This window comes from Helicoverpa armigera, chromosome 20 (assembly GCF_030705265.1).
Source record: "Helicoverpa armigera isolate CAAS_96S chromosome 20, ASM3070526v1, whole genome shotgun sequence".
Lineage (NCBI taxonomy): Eukaryota > Metazoa > Arthropoda > Insecta > Lepidoptera > Noctuidae > Helicoverpa > Helicoverpa armigera.
Window position 1 is genome coordinate 10,382,496 of NC_087139.1, and position 15,258 is coordinate 10,397,753.

Below are 15,258 nucleotides of genomic sequence, written 5' to 3' on the forward strand. Positions count from 1 at the left end.
AATTTGGCAAAAATTCGGGGAAAGCTCCGTAAGCGTGTAAATTATTTTCTCACAAATACCTATGTTGGAAATGTAATGCTTGTACTTTATGGACAATATAGAAATTGATGCGGTACCTACTAGACAACACGACCGATATTGTATCAGTAACGTGCTATCGTAAATTTTCCATAACGCATTCAGTCGCATTTCCGCGTAGATTTAATAGAGATGATTCTCTGTCAGGGGTACAACATAGCTAGGGAAGTTTGCCGGCGCAGCACAATGGCCGGGCTTGCTGACCGGGGCAATACCGCGCAGTAATTAGGGAACAAGGGCACAAACGCCACCCCTTCGCACAAAATCTTACAACTAATCTTGCGGAATTAAAAGGCGGAATGCTTTTGCTTCCCCTGTGCCACAAGAATGCTCTTAAAATCACCCCTAAGGAAGAAATATATTTTCGCAGATCATCTATTTTATGATTTATACTAAAAGTATACAACAGCATGAGCAGAGTACAATAACAATTCAAAAAAATATTGCTATAATATGAATGTAGACACGACGACATTCTACCATCTAATAGATTACAGATGTTCAAGGTAGCAGTAGATCACACTTACTGCAGTCATACAGTGAGCGATATACAATCCTTGCTTCTTCACATAGCAAGCATACTCACTCATAAACTTATGCTAATAAGATTTTTTTAATGATGGTGATAAAGTGCCAATCTATATTACTTGTGTATTTTATAATTTTAATGATTTTGATTATGCAAAATAAATAATGTTAATTGTTCCAATTGTTAGTTCTCATTTAAGCCAATAAAAATCAAAGCGAAAAAATAAACACTTTGTCAAAGAAGAAGAATGAGAAGAATACACCAAAATAATAAATGGTAGAAGTTCTGTACATTGAAGTGGATGTTCACACCAACGATGCAACGACTAAGCCATGGGTTGATCGGTGTGAGGCTAAGTACGACATGGCTCACGACAACGAGGCAATGTTTACTGTGCACGATGGACGATTAAACGATAAACGCTAACACCTACGCAGCCCGCTCACACTCTGCTGATGTATTCTACTGTTTTAGCACATTATAGTACAATATTGACATTAATGATTTACATAAAATGATGAATTAAGCCACTTAAATTTAATATCAAGATTATTATATTTTGATAAAAACACACAGATGTAGGATGTGGAAACCTTTTAAATTCATGATAAATAGTTTTTACTGAGTCAGGAATGATTTAATTATTATTTTATCACACATCTTTTGCATCATTTATAAAAAATATAAAATACTTGATTAGTTGATTAGGCAATGACCTGCATTACTCAACATTTGTATAACTACAGCTGTTAATATGGCCTCTAGGGACTACTTTAACTTTCGAGGTCTAAACAAATTGGTGTGGCCTTTATTGCTATCTATTAAAAATCTAGTGAGAGTAGCTACAGAATAGGTCAACTGGTTGGTAATAAGTATTGGTGACTATGGCTAATAAGAATCTTATATGAATGGTTAGGATGTACTGGAAGGTGATGAAGTGAGTGTGGCATGGAGGCGGTGGACATCAGCAGAGGTGATGAGCGCGAGAGAGTGCGCGCGTGAGGCATGCGCGCCGCAACAACCACAAAGCCGATGAGGGAACATATGCTTTGACTGTCGACTCACCGAAATGAGACGTTATATTGCCATGGCCGTTGGCCAGAGGCAACGCGGTCACCAAGTCTTGCACTAAAAAACAACGACTGTCTTTTAACATTGCATAAATTCATACTATACACGAGGCGGCCGGCCCGGCCGTCCCCCTGTCTTATCAAACGTGCGGCGAAATTACTCTGATAATTGTGCCTACAATTCTTGCAACTTATCAACGGAATTATACTCGTTATATTACAGCAATAAAGTGGCATTAACTAAACAGTACATTTTATCTAACTATACTTTTTAAATTTAATAATTCGACACATCATGACCTCACAATCACAGAAAAATAGGTCAAAATGATAACAACAATGTGTACTGATAAGAATCTAGTTGGAGTCCAGCTGCGTACGGCTGAATCGACCACAAGTTCGCTGTGTCAATGTTATGCCCGCCTTGCCAAGTACGCAATGAAGTAAAGACAACTACATAACTATGTATAGTGTGCAGGTAAATAGTGCGCCACTCACCCGAGCTAAAGTGTGATCTCTTTACGTCTCCATTCTCCGAGTCGCCGTCGAGCGGCCGTTTCCTCGAGTCCGTGATTTCCGGACTGGGGCAAGTATCCATCCCTGTGTCAGCGGCCATGTTGAATTTCAGGGCAAAACTTTAAACTTGTCTAGCATAATTCCCATTACGTAATTGCTTCAAAATATGTACTATTATGCGGCACTATGCATTATTTTAACATAATAATGGTAACACTTAACACTTATACAACTAGAAACGAAGGAAAATTGAAGTTTTGAATGGTGTAGTTAATGAAATAAGAAGAGAAATGACACTATGGTTGTTACGTCTAAACGTTTTGTGAACGTTTGTCGATACTGCGGCTGTTTGTGGCGCACGGCCAACGTGAAGATAGCCGCGAATGTTACGCCGTTCTGTTGGCCCCACTGTACTCTGACAGTAACCAGCTGATTGTATTAGTGATGCACATAGCTGATTATCGATGAAACCACATATTTTATCGACATCTTAATAAATAAAAATTATAATAATATGAGAACAATTCTGATGGTATTTTTCTTTGTTGGATAAAAACAAACCATTAACATAAATCATACTTTTATCAAAATACTGCACGATGTACAAGAACTTTAAAAGCATACATTAATTACGACAATTTTATTATTTTGCAGTACTCGCAATCCAATGAAGACCTTGCATTAAAAATGAGGAAAATTCATGGTCCAATAAATGTCAGTTTAAATAAAGAGGATAAATATAATCTAATGTTTAAATAAATATAAACTTCGTATTTTAGGAAGAAAATAAAATACAATGACAGTAAACGGCAAAATTGGATCTGCCTTCCTTTTACAGCAAGGTGTTCAAATGCGATTTATCAATGACGATGATTTTTATCGATTATTTCTTTGGAGAACTTGAACAGCACTACAAAAACATAATGCGCCAAGGTCGTTCAGGGACCAATCAGCATTAGTTACCAACTTCATTACAGTTGGGGAGCGCCACATTTGAAAATATAAATAAAAAAGTTTCTAATTAGAGGATTTATTTGGATTTAAAAAGAAAACTTATAGACGTAGTCATTTGCATAACGAACTACGTTTATTTTTAAAACCTAATATAATTAGTTAACTATTTTAATGTACATTATGGAAATCACCTTTAAATATTTTAATTCGTTAGATTAGAATAATAGTTCACGGTAATCATAATATAAAAAATCGCAGATACATTCATGTAGTTTCATTTTAATTCCATGTTATCGGAGTATTTGCATTTTAATGAGCTTCCTAACAGATTCAAACGTCGCGCCTTTTATAGACCTAGCAAAATAGCTCAAAACTAGGTCAAGGACCAAGGTAAGTATTTCTGTCTCATTTCTGCATCTAGATCAAGAGAATTTTAGGTCATATAGGAATGGGAGAGTTTAAGTTTGTTGAGATCAATCCAAAATGAAACCTTTTTCGAGAATTCATTCGTCGGCACTCGGAAATTAAGTTAACCTATTTAAAAATGTACCGTATAGACTTCAAAGCATGTAATTTCGAGAGAAACAGGGTTTAAATTTTTTTAAACATATTTGAATAGTTTTTTTAATGGGAGAGGGATAAATCAGTTTTATAATTTTTCACCGCATAGCTCTTCTAGGTAGGGTAGCGCATTGCGGGCAAACGTAGCGCCATCTCTTACCTAAAATGATGAACTAAAGAAAATTAAGGTGGAGACAAAATAATACAATTAAAATAACATAAATTAATGTGAATCTAGCTAGCTGAAATGAGCTATATGGAAGTCATATATGTGCCACATAAGTAACTGTGACTTTCAGAAGTAGCTGTTTCTAAAGATTCTAGAGTAGATACATATTGTATGTAGGTGTGTTAGTTTTGCCATGTAGAACAAGTTCCAATTTATTCACAGTTTACTTTCATAATAAATGAAAGCAACCAAATTCAAAACATTGTAATTATCAGTTCGTAAAGTGTGATAATGGATGGCAATTAGTATTTAGAGCGAGCGGTCAGTAATGTGATCGACGTTATTTAACAAATGAGCAAACAGTTTGTCAATTAGATAGCAACTAAATTCGATACGATAACGAGTTAACGATAGGCCAACCAAATGAACTACCTATTGTACTAACATGATTTTCTGAGTACAATAAGGTAATTTAATTATGAGCTCATTTGTTCCCTAGGTACTTAAGATAAGTGTAAGTGTATTTTGAAAGATATTTACACCATAATTAAATGCAGTTTATCTTAGATTATGTAAACCAGATTCACATATTCGGATTTTGTAGAATAAGAAATAGTAAGTTTTTGCATTGATAGAAAGAATAGAGGTAATTGAAAAGGTACCTACTCTATGCTATTTCTCGTTAGTTAATAAATATAGAAATGAAATAAAAAGGCATTTTAATTTTTTACTTCACCTTCCTATCTCTCCAATCCAGCCATTGCAATAACGTAATACTCTAGTTTGTTCTATTCAAGATGTATTGTCGGGTCCTCCTCAGCTCAAGGAATACTTAGTTTCACGTATAAGGGGCCGTAAGTAGGTAGAGGGCGGTAACTTACCACTTGAAGGGCAGTCTGTGTGGCTCACTATCCTGTCACTGTACATACTTACATAAAAAAGTCCAGCAAAAATATGTTTTACCTAAAAGTAATGTTATTAGGCACGCATTCCGCGTCCATTAGACAAGGTGTGAGCGAGGCAGCTCCGCCCTCACTGGAGTGCCGTGCGTGACAGCTGGGAGTTAATCGCTCACGAACCAGCACGGCTCGCGACTTGCCAAATTATAGCAATCGGAATGAATCAAAACAATTTTATGTGGATTAAGTATTTTTATGGTGATTTCATGTGCTAGGTTCTACGTAGGTAGGTTGTAATTTTCTTTTCATGTAACGCACTTGCTACTTGTGCCCTAATCATCACAATTATGAAGCTTTTGGGAGTAGGTAAGAAGTCATGTAGTAGGATTCATTACAAGTTACATCTTTTAAGGGTGTGAGGAATTTAATGCAAACGTGAATGAATGCAGTTTCATAATTTTCAATACGACCTCGATGTGCTGCTCTATTAGTTTGTAATCAATGAGTGCCACAATAGCATACACTACTAGCTACTAAAAAAGGATCAGCAGAGATCCAGTTTGAGCCCAGTTTTGAAGTTGGGTTTTCAGTCAGTTGAATAGAAAATAAAAGTACAAAATTCAATATAAAACTAGCCTTTAATATTGCATTGAATTAGTACAAAATACACGTCCACTGCGTGCATACAGCTCAGCTGTATCGACAACGAGTAACGTCACCTTGGAGCCATTTTCTAAGGAAATTATTATAAATTAATTAAGTTTCATAATGATAACGCCTTTTAATAATATCTTAAAGGAATAGCCAAGTACAAATCATAGATGTATATATTTTTTAAGAGAACGAAGCCTCCTGCTTACCTAGGTATCAAAAGCTCTAAGATATTTGAAGTATAAAACAGTTGTATGGTATTTTCTTTGTACATAATTCTCTCTACGTTAATATGCTATGCAGGTGCAATTATTTACAGGAATCTGAATTATTAAAAAACATTCAACACTCAAGAACGACTGAACGGAGCTTTAAAGTTCGTTTTTTTATGAAAACTGTTAAATAATAAAAAGAAGAGTACATACTTCAATCAGCATTAGAAGAAATATAGAAAACACTGTTTTTTCTTCAAATGACCATATTGCACAATTCTATTCTTATATTTAAGTTACATTGGCACTATAATACAAAAATATCTTCATCCTTTATAGTCACTAGGTAAGCAGAAAGCTACCGTATTTTATATAAACATCCCGTGGGTCAATCGTGAAATCTATAAGTTATGGTATGACCAGTATTGTAGCCTCAGACGTCGGTAACCAATTTTAATCTTACTAATCATCATTATAAAAAAGTCAAATTTTATTTATATGTAAGTAGGTAATTTTCTGAAAAATGAACCGATTCCTTTCAGAATTTTGCAATGTTTTGTTTGAATTCAAAAATTATACACCATAACATTTTTAAGTTCTATCATGTATAGAAAGCTATATTGGTCATTCCATAATTTAATCAGGATTTGGTACAGTCACATCGGAAGTTGTAGGTTGAATTTGTAACATTTTCTACCCCTTGCCTTTGCATGTAAGTTGCTAGAGATTCCTACAAAGTCACATCAGCCCCGAAGTCATGATCAACTTTATTTATATTCAACTTTTAAAATAATTGCACTTCAAGAGGTAATTAGTTTTTCTTTGCAGTTTTATCAAGCATGTTCATGCAGAAATTATAACTACACTAATGTATCATTCATCGTAAATCCGATATATATTATTTCATTTCCAATAAGTGCAGAGGTAGAAAACGTTACAATTCTTACTTGATACAAAAGCAGTTTTTAAATCAATATAATATTTGTATTTACATAACTCTCACAATTTGTTTCAGACTAGATACTGATACATGGTGTTACTGGTTCGTTCCCGGGCCGAGTAAATGCGTAACCATGGCAACACAATGTATCAGCACATACGCGGCGAGCTCCCACTGTTCACTAGAGTACATTAATTCATCACCATTTAATTAAATGCTAAATTAAACGTATGAGACATGATTTCACGATGAGAAGAACTGGTCGATTTAAAAAATAAAAATAATTTATTTGTGCAAACGTTAACCACCACAAGTCACTGTCCATGCCGATAACTTACAGTTGAATAAAAAAAAATGCAAATATCGTTCGAATTACAAAATAGTAATATTTACAGAGAACAGTGAGAGGCGCGAGGGTAGCGGGGCGCGGTGGGGGCGCTATCGCGCGGGCGCGGGGAGGGGGGCGGGCAGGGCGGCGGACGGCACGAGGTGGTAGGTGAGCCACCACGACAGCAGCGGCTGCGTGACGGCCACGAACAGCAGGAAGTACACGCGGCGCTTGGTGCCGCCCGCCGCCGCGCCGCCCGCCTGCCAGCCGCCGCCGTACGGGCTGCCCGCGCCGTACGGACTCGCGCCGTACGCGTACGACGACTGATCCGGCGCCGGTGGACCTGCTAGTAGCTGCAGTCGGAGGGTTTTTACCTAGAAATATAGACAAAATCGAATTAATTACTTCACAGATAACTACTTCTCGTCTCCATTAAGCCTACTGCCTCCACATCTCATGTTTTACATGCCTCAAGGCATAACAGCCAAAACATAATAAATACAACTTACCAAGAAGTAGGAAAGCGCAAAGCTAGTATAAACCAGACTGCAATAATATCCAGTCTTGCCCAGCATGAGCCCGGCCATGAGGCTGGCGATCATGATGATGTACTTGTAGCCCGAGAAGGACAGCAGGTCCAGGGTCTTCAGGTGTGTGCTGGTGTTTGTCACGTACAGCGTTACTAAGTACATGATCATCTCGAAGATTATGTAGGCCAGCGCTGAGGACGCTTGCATGCCTATTTGTTCAGGGGAGAACCGGTGTTGCAGACCTAGAATGAAGAACAAGATAAAATTATGTAGATTAAAGTTGAACCTTAAGTCTCACAGTTAAAGCCATTTATCGCTTGCTGTTACTACAAGCGCTCAACATATATACATGTGAGATAAAACTGCATGAATTTTCAGAATGAACTTTGACTTTATATCAAACTTCCTTTAGTGATAAATATTTTTACTTCACAACCATAATTGAATGATCTACTTTTTAACGCAAGACATATCCATATCATGCATAGCAACTAGTGAACACTAAAGTACAGACATCAACCTGCCTTAATCTGTCAAATTTCTTCAAGAGATTTTCAACCTTATCACAATGAAAGGTTTCTGATTCTGTGTGTACTTACCCAACATGAAGCCAGCAAGCAGTACATATGTGACGTAACCCATGGAGGGTATGTACAGGTCTGGCGCGTTGATGTCGTAACGAGGCTGCACTGGCAAGTCCTGGTCGTATTTCACCATCCACTCCTGGAAATTAAAAAGGTTTTGTTAACAAGTCACACAAATATTGTATAAGTGATGTCTATGACTAGTGGCGTTTCTACTGTAGTGGGCACTGTGAATAAGCATGTCACACTTAGTTCTACTTTTTAGGTACCCTCTAATGTACTACCCCTACATACTCCCCTAATAACGCCTTTATGTTACGTTCATAAGGTTGTATTTAGGTGTAGGTGTATATGCAAGTTCTCTATGTACTCCCTGTAACTCCCTTATGTTTTTCGCCTATATTACTTTCTCTAAACTCACGAAAATGTTACTACTTTATTGTTTAGGAAAGGTTTACAATGCAATTTTTTTATTGGAAATGTAGTCTATAGTTTTATAAGAAACATATCCAGCCCACCTTATGTGTGTAAGGGAACATGATGAGCAGCAACTTGCGCAGCACGTAGCGCGTGTCGACGGCGAAGTAGTAGCGCATGCGCGACACCGGCACGTACTTGCTGATCTCGCGCTGCACCACCTCGCGACCCTGCGCTGCCAGCTGGTTGCCGTACTGCAGCGCCATGTCCTGGAGACAGACAGGGTAAAATAGACAAGTTCATCAAATTACCTACTGTGGATGGACTTGTGTATAAGGAAAGTCTAAAATTACAGACATGAGTCTTTTGTATTTCTGTGTCAGAAACTTTATTGGACCTCAAAGGCAAGATATTACAGAGGATGTTTTGCCTCATATTACAACATCATTTAAGCACAGAGCTTGTCTTGACTAAAGATTTGTTTATTCAGGATAAAATTACAGTACTTCTGAAAACTATTAAGTTGTGCACACTTAAACTGTATAGATAAATAAAGTTCTGCAGCATAGTACATAAAAAGCATTTTTAATTTTATTCCAACTTTGAACAGTTTTTGTGGGTTCACAAACTCTTTCCAAGGTTATTCAAGAAAAACTTATTTTGGCAAAAAAATATTGCTTTAAAGTAAGTTACATTTAGGAAGCTTTTATTAATAGAACAGATATTTATGTTACCTGTACAATAGGCTGATGCAACATGGAGCCAAGTTGTGCCGGAGGTATGGGGGACTGAGGGAAACCACCCATGTACCCAAAATCTGAAACAATAGACATTATTCAAATATTTTTACACTTATGTGCATAAAGAGCAGTGGAAAAGAGTATTTTTATGTTGGGAATAGAATGAAAGAATGTTTAATTCAAAATAAATACACTGAATGTGAATCATTTTAAGTAAGAAATGCAGATTTATTAAAACATATTCATAGTCAGTAACATGTTTAGCTTACAATAATTATCAAATTAGATTATAATTTGCCACTTATTTGAGAACCCCACAACTGTTTAAACTGATGAAATTAATTAATTTATGAATTGCCCCCTATTGCATGCAACTGGAACTTGAAAGAATTCAAGAATATGATGTAAACAGATACATAACAAAATTGAATAGAAATATAAACAAAACTCACTAGCAGCCTGCGGAGGTGGACCACCAAAATCTTGTGAGTTATCTAATTGTATTCCTTCATGGTACGGAGGTGGAGGCCCTGCAGGCTGGAACCCAGGGTTGTACGCCGGCGTCGGGCTGAAGGCGGGCGTCGGTGACGGCGCGCCCATCGCCGCCACATCGCTTACGCGCTTGGCCTTTCGGATCCCGCCAGTCTGACCCACTGACAAAAACAGAAAATAATACTTAAACTCTCTTTATTAATAAATTTCGAAAATTTAGGTGTATTAGAAACGTAAATCTGTAAATAGTAAGAGCGTAATTAGCTGTAAAAGCAACGGCTGTTTCTATGCTTGCTATACTTGTATATGGGGAAAAAGGTTGTTTTATGTCGATTTATTGTGGCTCAAATTATAAACATTATGTTACTGAGGAGACCAGAGACTAACAATAGATCTATTACCACGATCTTACTGGAATATGATGAGAAGTTCAAGTAGAATTGTGAGGTAAAGCTCAAGCAAATCGGAAACAGACAGTAATGCTGTATACATAGAAAAAACACCTTACCGTTTCTGGAAGCGTTGAAATTCATTATGTTAGCTTGCTATCAGTCTAATAGGAGGGCAATGACATAGTAAATTGTTCAATTAACACGATTTATTTCTAATTCCACTGATTGAAACACATCACCAACGTCTGATCTGTCGCAATTTGATTGACGTTTACGTTTCGGTTTCGCTTTCATCGTGATTGTGTGACTTACGTTCCTTTGCAAACTAAACTACAACTTACGACTAAGTCAAATGTGACTCTGAATTTTATTTATACTAGTATCCTTTCTTTTGTTCTGTTACAGAAAATAAATTATATTTACTCTTTCCTTAAAAATAACTGGCACGTTATCTTATTCACAGACAAAATTAGGTAGTTCTGAAAGTAGAACATGAAGAATTAACTAATATCTGCGTGTAACGAAGTGATGCAAAGAAAAAAGTATCAAATACAATATTCCACATCTCATCTCATAATCTCATATTTTATTCTAGATGGAATTGCAAAAAGCAGTATTTAATTTATTTTTGGTAAGAAATGAAATGGAAAGCTCAATGTAATCGGTTTTCTGATTTCACCTATACAAAAAGAGCAAAATCAAAACGAAATTCACAAACTGAAAAAAAAAACAACACAGCAAAATGTCAATACTGTCAAACTTTTGTCAACTAATTGGAATGTCATTTGTATTGTTACGAAGGTCTTATTATCAGCTTTGTTTTGTGTTTCCTTCAATACCTAAGTTGTACTCAAAGTGATTCTCAAATATAGTATCTAAATCAGTGAGTGTGTTACTTACACGATGGCCCTGACGAACGTGTTGCTAGTGAGTCAAATAGCAGGCTATGTGGTCGGGCTCATCCTCTCGCTGTGCATCATAGTGCCGATGAGCATGCATCTGGATGAATTCAAGTAAGCTCGATTTACCGTACATACGTATAACGCATCATAAGATGTTTATCTATTTCTGCGCAGCTTTTTAGGATCGGATCTCCCCTAGATTCTTAAGCAAGAGATTTTATTGTTTTCAAAATTACATTGGAAACAACATTGGATTGTATTTTCCATAAATCAAAGAATAATAAATGAAGCATATTATCTCAGTTAAATAAAGCTAGCTTGCGCCTATTATTGTCAGTGGGAAATTCTTATCATTCAACCGTTTAACTAGACTAAAGAGTATGTTGATGAATAATATGTAATTTTTCCTCCCCTTGTGGTTTATAATTTTTGAAACATGGGTTCATAAAACAATGCAGAACACGGTTATCACATGGCAATTATAATAATTAGTGGTTAAAACTATATTTGGCCTCATAAATAATATTTAAATTAGTTTTTAACATGTACAAGGAATTTTCTGAGACATGTTTGTTGGTAAAAAATTTATACATCCTACCACAACCATTTTTGAAATTTGAAGTTACTTCACAAAAGGCAGTACTTATTATATTCTATATCTTTTCCAGTGGGCATTGCTTGCTGTTCTCGAGCGGGCACTGGCAGGAGCAGGATGGTCAGTTGGCGGTGGCGTGGGCCCCTCGTGCGTACTGCAACTATGTCATAGTGGTCGGAGTCATCATGTTCCTCGTCTGCTCTGTGCAGATCTACAGGTCAGTGGATTGTTGTGAATTTTGGAATTAATTAACATTAAAGGGGCCAATAAATATTGGGGCACTTTTTCATTTGTTTAGGGGTAACAACACCTGTTTTCTTTTATTCAAGAATCAAGTAATAATATAAAGCATTTAAGTTACAGTGATAGAGGATTTTCCCATCACCTGACTTCTTGTTTCCCCATCTATATTGGGGTAGGCTTTCCACATGCTGGGCTAACCAGATGCAGTTGAGTACCCATGCTTTACATGGACTATAAAATAAATGAATACAATAAAGTTGATCTTGAAACATTCTAGGTAGTAATTAAAGAGATATGAGACTTACTCATTGAATAAGTACTGTAATGTATAAAGACTGTGCATTCACAGCCCACACCAATTTGTCTGTTATTGACCAGTGTGTAGGCTTATAGATAAGACTCGTAGATGAATCACACTTTATCTATTCATACTCGTTATGTTATGTGAGTTATTTTTACAGTCTATTTTTATCTTGATTTAAAAATACAGGAAAATAATATTTTTTATAACAATTAAAACAATGACTACATAAGGAAAGTACCTACTTCCTGTACCAGAATGAAATATAACACTCAAATAACATAGCTTTCTATTGAAATGGATTTTTTTTATTGGTTCCATACTTCCAGAAGTTCCTACACTGCTCAAGATTTTTAACATCAAGATTGTATTATAGTTAAATTAAAGTCCTGATAGTTAGGTACATTATTTTATCTACAGGTTATCAATGTTCATGTACAAAGGCATGGACAGCTCATTCCTGTCTGCATTCCTGGAAGCAGTTGGCTGCATGCTGATGTGTGGACTGGTGGTGTCTGCTGCCGTCATGGTTACTCTCGGCTTCATGACCTGGTGCCAGAATATTGTGGAAAGATTTCCTAGGTGGGTTCAACATACTAATGTGTCATGCTATCATGTTAATTTAAATTTTCGGACACCAAAAGCAACATAGCATTTTTGTATAAGTTGTTGCCTATGTAACCCCTTGCATTCTTCCATACTTCTGTTTGTTATATTGTATATAGTTAGTTGTAAGTGTAAGTAGTAAGCAATATTTATACAAATGTCTGTGTTTAACAAAATGTTATCATTGCTTGCAGTTGCGAAGACGCGGCAGGTCAGAATATAGACAAGGTGGATAACATCACTACCAGGGGCTTTTACATCGAAATTGGCACCGCACAGGTAAAGATCTCACTTGGCGAAATAAAATATATTTATAGGAAGCTGTGTTGGGAATCAAACCCAACATACCTTCTACGCGGTTTCGCCCGCGTCCCGGGGAATTCTCTTCTCATACCCCAAAAACCAATAACATAGCCCATGTTCAGCAGCGATAGTGAAGTGAACTATTCGATTCAAACAATCAAATCTTTGCTCTTTATGTATTAGTACTTAAAGATAAAAAAAAACATCTAACCAAATTAATTTTACTACAACACACAATAAAATTCCCCAGTTCGGCACGTGGGCAGCGTTCGCCACGATGGTGGGTTTAGCAGTATTCTCGACCATCAAGGTGTGTCGCTACCACCAGCTGGAGAACATCCAGGTGTCCATGTACCGCGAGCGCCAACGCCTGGTGAACGAGAGTGGCTCCCCTGCTGCCCACGACGGACGCTCCACGCCGCCGCTTGACGGACACTAGGCGACTCACAATGTATGATGGATGGCAAAAACGTTGGAAAGTGGAAATACCTATATGTATTACACTGGGCTGGTTGCATCAAAACTATGAATCATGTTTATTTTCGGCTAAAACACTATATGATATCGGCAATTAAATGTTTTTTAGATTATCCAAATAATGAAGTGGACAAATACTATAAGTAATTTTTTAAATAGCAAAATTGATATTTCACTATTTATTTAGATATTTAAAACAATTGAGCAAGTAACCTAATATTTTTGGTGCAACTGGCTGTGATTAAATTAACTGGCTACTTATATGCGCACCAGATATTCGAACCTTATTGACTAAAAGATTTTTGAGGTATCTTATTACTAAACTGTATGGTCTTTTGTAATGCAACTGTGCGAAGCCAGGAACACGTCCAGAGGCTGATGGGAGGAATAGGAACTGATTGTTATGTATATTAGGTATTAGGCAATATATACCGTAAGTGAGTAAGACTAAGAGTTAAATTGTTATGTGGAATACAGACAGGGCTAGATGAAGTATGGTTTTAGCTTTTTGCTATTCTCAGTTCACATTCCAGAATCTAGGATATTCTTATTATATCACAGAAAACAAGGAAATAATTGTCTTGTTAACATTTACAGGAAATTGTCTAGTTTCCTGCTAACATCATCTGCTTAGCACACATAAAATAATATTGTTAATAATTTATTCTACCCAGATATGTTAGTTAAATCCTTGTTTTATAAATGAATACCCCTATCGAAGTGAACTTTTACTAATCAGAACTTGTTATATAAATCCTTGTTTCAGTGTTTTTCATGTAACAATAAGACAAATGAAATTTTTGTATATTATTAAATATATTTATGAAAGCCACTGGTTTATAATATAACACAATTAGTAGCCTAGCATAAGCATCATGGGTCTCTGTCGTATACAAACTATACTCAACTTTTAGAAATTTCCATTAAAAGAGAAATCAATATTGAGTATAGAAAATAAATATTTTTTCTGCATATTATGCAACTTGCCAGTATAGGTGGTTTTCACATAAATTATTTATATTTCCTACATTAAATATATAGCTTCCGCCCGTGTGGTGTGTTAATAAAAAGTAGCCTATGTGTTAATCCAGGGTATTACCAAACAACCAAATCGGTCCAGCAGTTTTTGCGTGAAAGAATAACAAACATACATCCATACATTCTCACAAACTTTCACATTTATAATATTAGTAGGACTAGCATGTTCGAAGCAAAAAATATCCCTTACTGTATGCTTGCATACCTAGAGCGGTGATTATAGACAAACAACCCTTGATGTTTATGCTAGGATGCGTTTAATATAGAAATATCATGTTAATGTGATAGTAACATAGATTTCGGTTGTAATGTACAAAATAATTATTTTAGAAGTACTAATGATCTTTTTATTAACTACTTTACCATACAATCACAATATATCTCTATTTTCAATAATTTGTTCAGAGGGCTTAAAAATATTCTAAATGTATATGATAAATGGGCTATCCAAAATTGATCCAGTAGTCCCTGAGATTAACACTTTAAAACAATCTCTTCAGCTTTATTAATATAGATACTGAAATTAATATTTTTATTGTTCAAGTATTAATCATGTTCTCTGAAAAAACATTATTTACAGAACATTTCTCATTTGTATAATATCTGTTAACAAATACACGTTTATTTATTATGTTTTTAAAACTAGTTATTTAATATTTGTTTCAATAATGTAAGTAATTGCTATTATAAGCGTTACTATAAGAGAAATGCTTTTATTTTATTTATATTTA

The 15,258-nt window shown here is 35.9% G+C and overlaps 3 protein-coding genes across 8 annotated transcripts in view; 1 reads left to right on the forward strand and 2 right to left on the reverse strand.

Moving 5' to 3' along the window:
• Ps (pasilla) overlaps window positions 1-2,608 on the reverse strand; it is a 54,941-nt gene extending 52,333 nt beyond the window's left edge. For 5 of the 6 annotated variants that reach the window (XM_021336266.3, XM_021336271.3, XM_021336267.3 and 2 more), the window contains exons 1-2: window positions 2,176-2,608; window positions 1,673-1,735 (exon numbers count right to left, since the gene is read on the reverse strand). In XM_021336266.3, coding sequence (XP_021191941.1) covers window positions 1,673-1,735; window positions 2,176-2,293 — 181 coding nt within the window. In that variant the 5' untranslated portion in view covers window positions 2,294-2,608. The remainder of the gene's footprint in view (window positions 1-1,672; window positions 1,736-2,175) is intronic. The other variant, XM_021336268.3, reaches the window with a different exon arrangement.
• A 2,787-nt stretch (window positions 2,609-5,395) lies between these two features.
• On the reverse strand, window positions 5,396-10,348 carry Yif1 (Yip1-interacting factor 1). The gene is made up of 7 exons (XM_021336238.3): window positions 10,179-10,348; window positions 9,631-9,831; window positions 9,173-9,255; window positions 8,540-8,707; window positions 8,037-8,160; window positions 7,417-7,679; window positions 5,396-7,281 (listed from the first exon to the last, which is right to left on the reverse strand). Exons 1-7 carry the CDS (start codon window positions 10,201-10,203, stop codon window positions 7,018-7,020), a joined length of 1,128 nt encoding a protein of 375 aa, XP_021191913.2. The 5' UTR covers window positions 10,204-10,348; the 3' UTR covers window positions 5,396-7,017.
• Window positions 10,349-10,820: 472 nt separating this feature from the next.
• On the forward strand, window positions 10,821-15,235 carry LOC110377342 (transmembrane protein 179). The gene is made up of 5 exons (XM_021336206.3): window positions 10,821-11,075; window positions 11,633-11,776; window positions 12,524-12,685; window positions 12,904-12,988; window positions 13,263-15,235. Exons 1-5 carry the CDS (start codon window positions 10,966-10,968, stop codon window positions 13,449-13,451), a joined length of 690 nt encoding a protein of 229 aa, XP_021191881.1. The 5' UTR covers window positions 10,821-10,965; the 3' UTR covers window positions 13,452-15,235.
• Window positions 15,236-15,258: the final 23 nt, after the last annotated feature.

What these genes read in the sequence shown, in the direction of transcription:
- Yif1 (XM_021336238.3), bottom strand. Translation starts at nt 10,203, where the DNA reads ATGAATTTCAACGCTTCCAGAAACG. An exon ending in TTTCAACGCTTCCAGAAACG is followed by an intron (nt 9,832 to 10,178) that starts GTAAGGTGTTTT and finishes TGTTTTTGTCAG; the next exon opens with TGGGTCAGACTGGCGGGATC. An exon ending in TGTTCCCTTACACACATAAG is followed by an intron (nt 8,161 to 8,539) that starts GTGGGCTGGATA and finishes TTTAATTTCCAG; the next exon opens with GAGTGGATGGTGAAATACGA.
- LOC110377342 (XM_021336206.3), top strand. Translation starts at nt 10,966, where the DNA reads ATGGCCCTGACGAACGTGTTGCTAGTGAGTCAAATAGCAGGCTATGTG. An exon ending in ATTGTGGAAAGATTTCCTAG is followed by an intron (nt 12,686 to 12,903) that starts GTGGGTTCAACA and finishes CATTGCTTGCAG; the next exon opens with TTGCGAAGACGCGGCAGGTC. An exon ending in TCGAAATTGGCACCGCACAG is followed by an intron (nt 12,989 to 13,262) that starts GTAAAGATCTCA and finishes AAAATTCCCCAG; the next exon opens with TTCGGCACGTGGGCAGCGTT.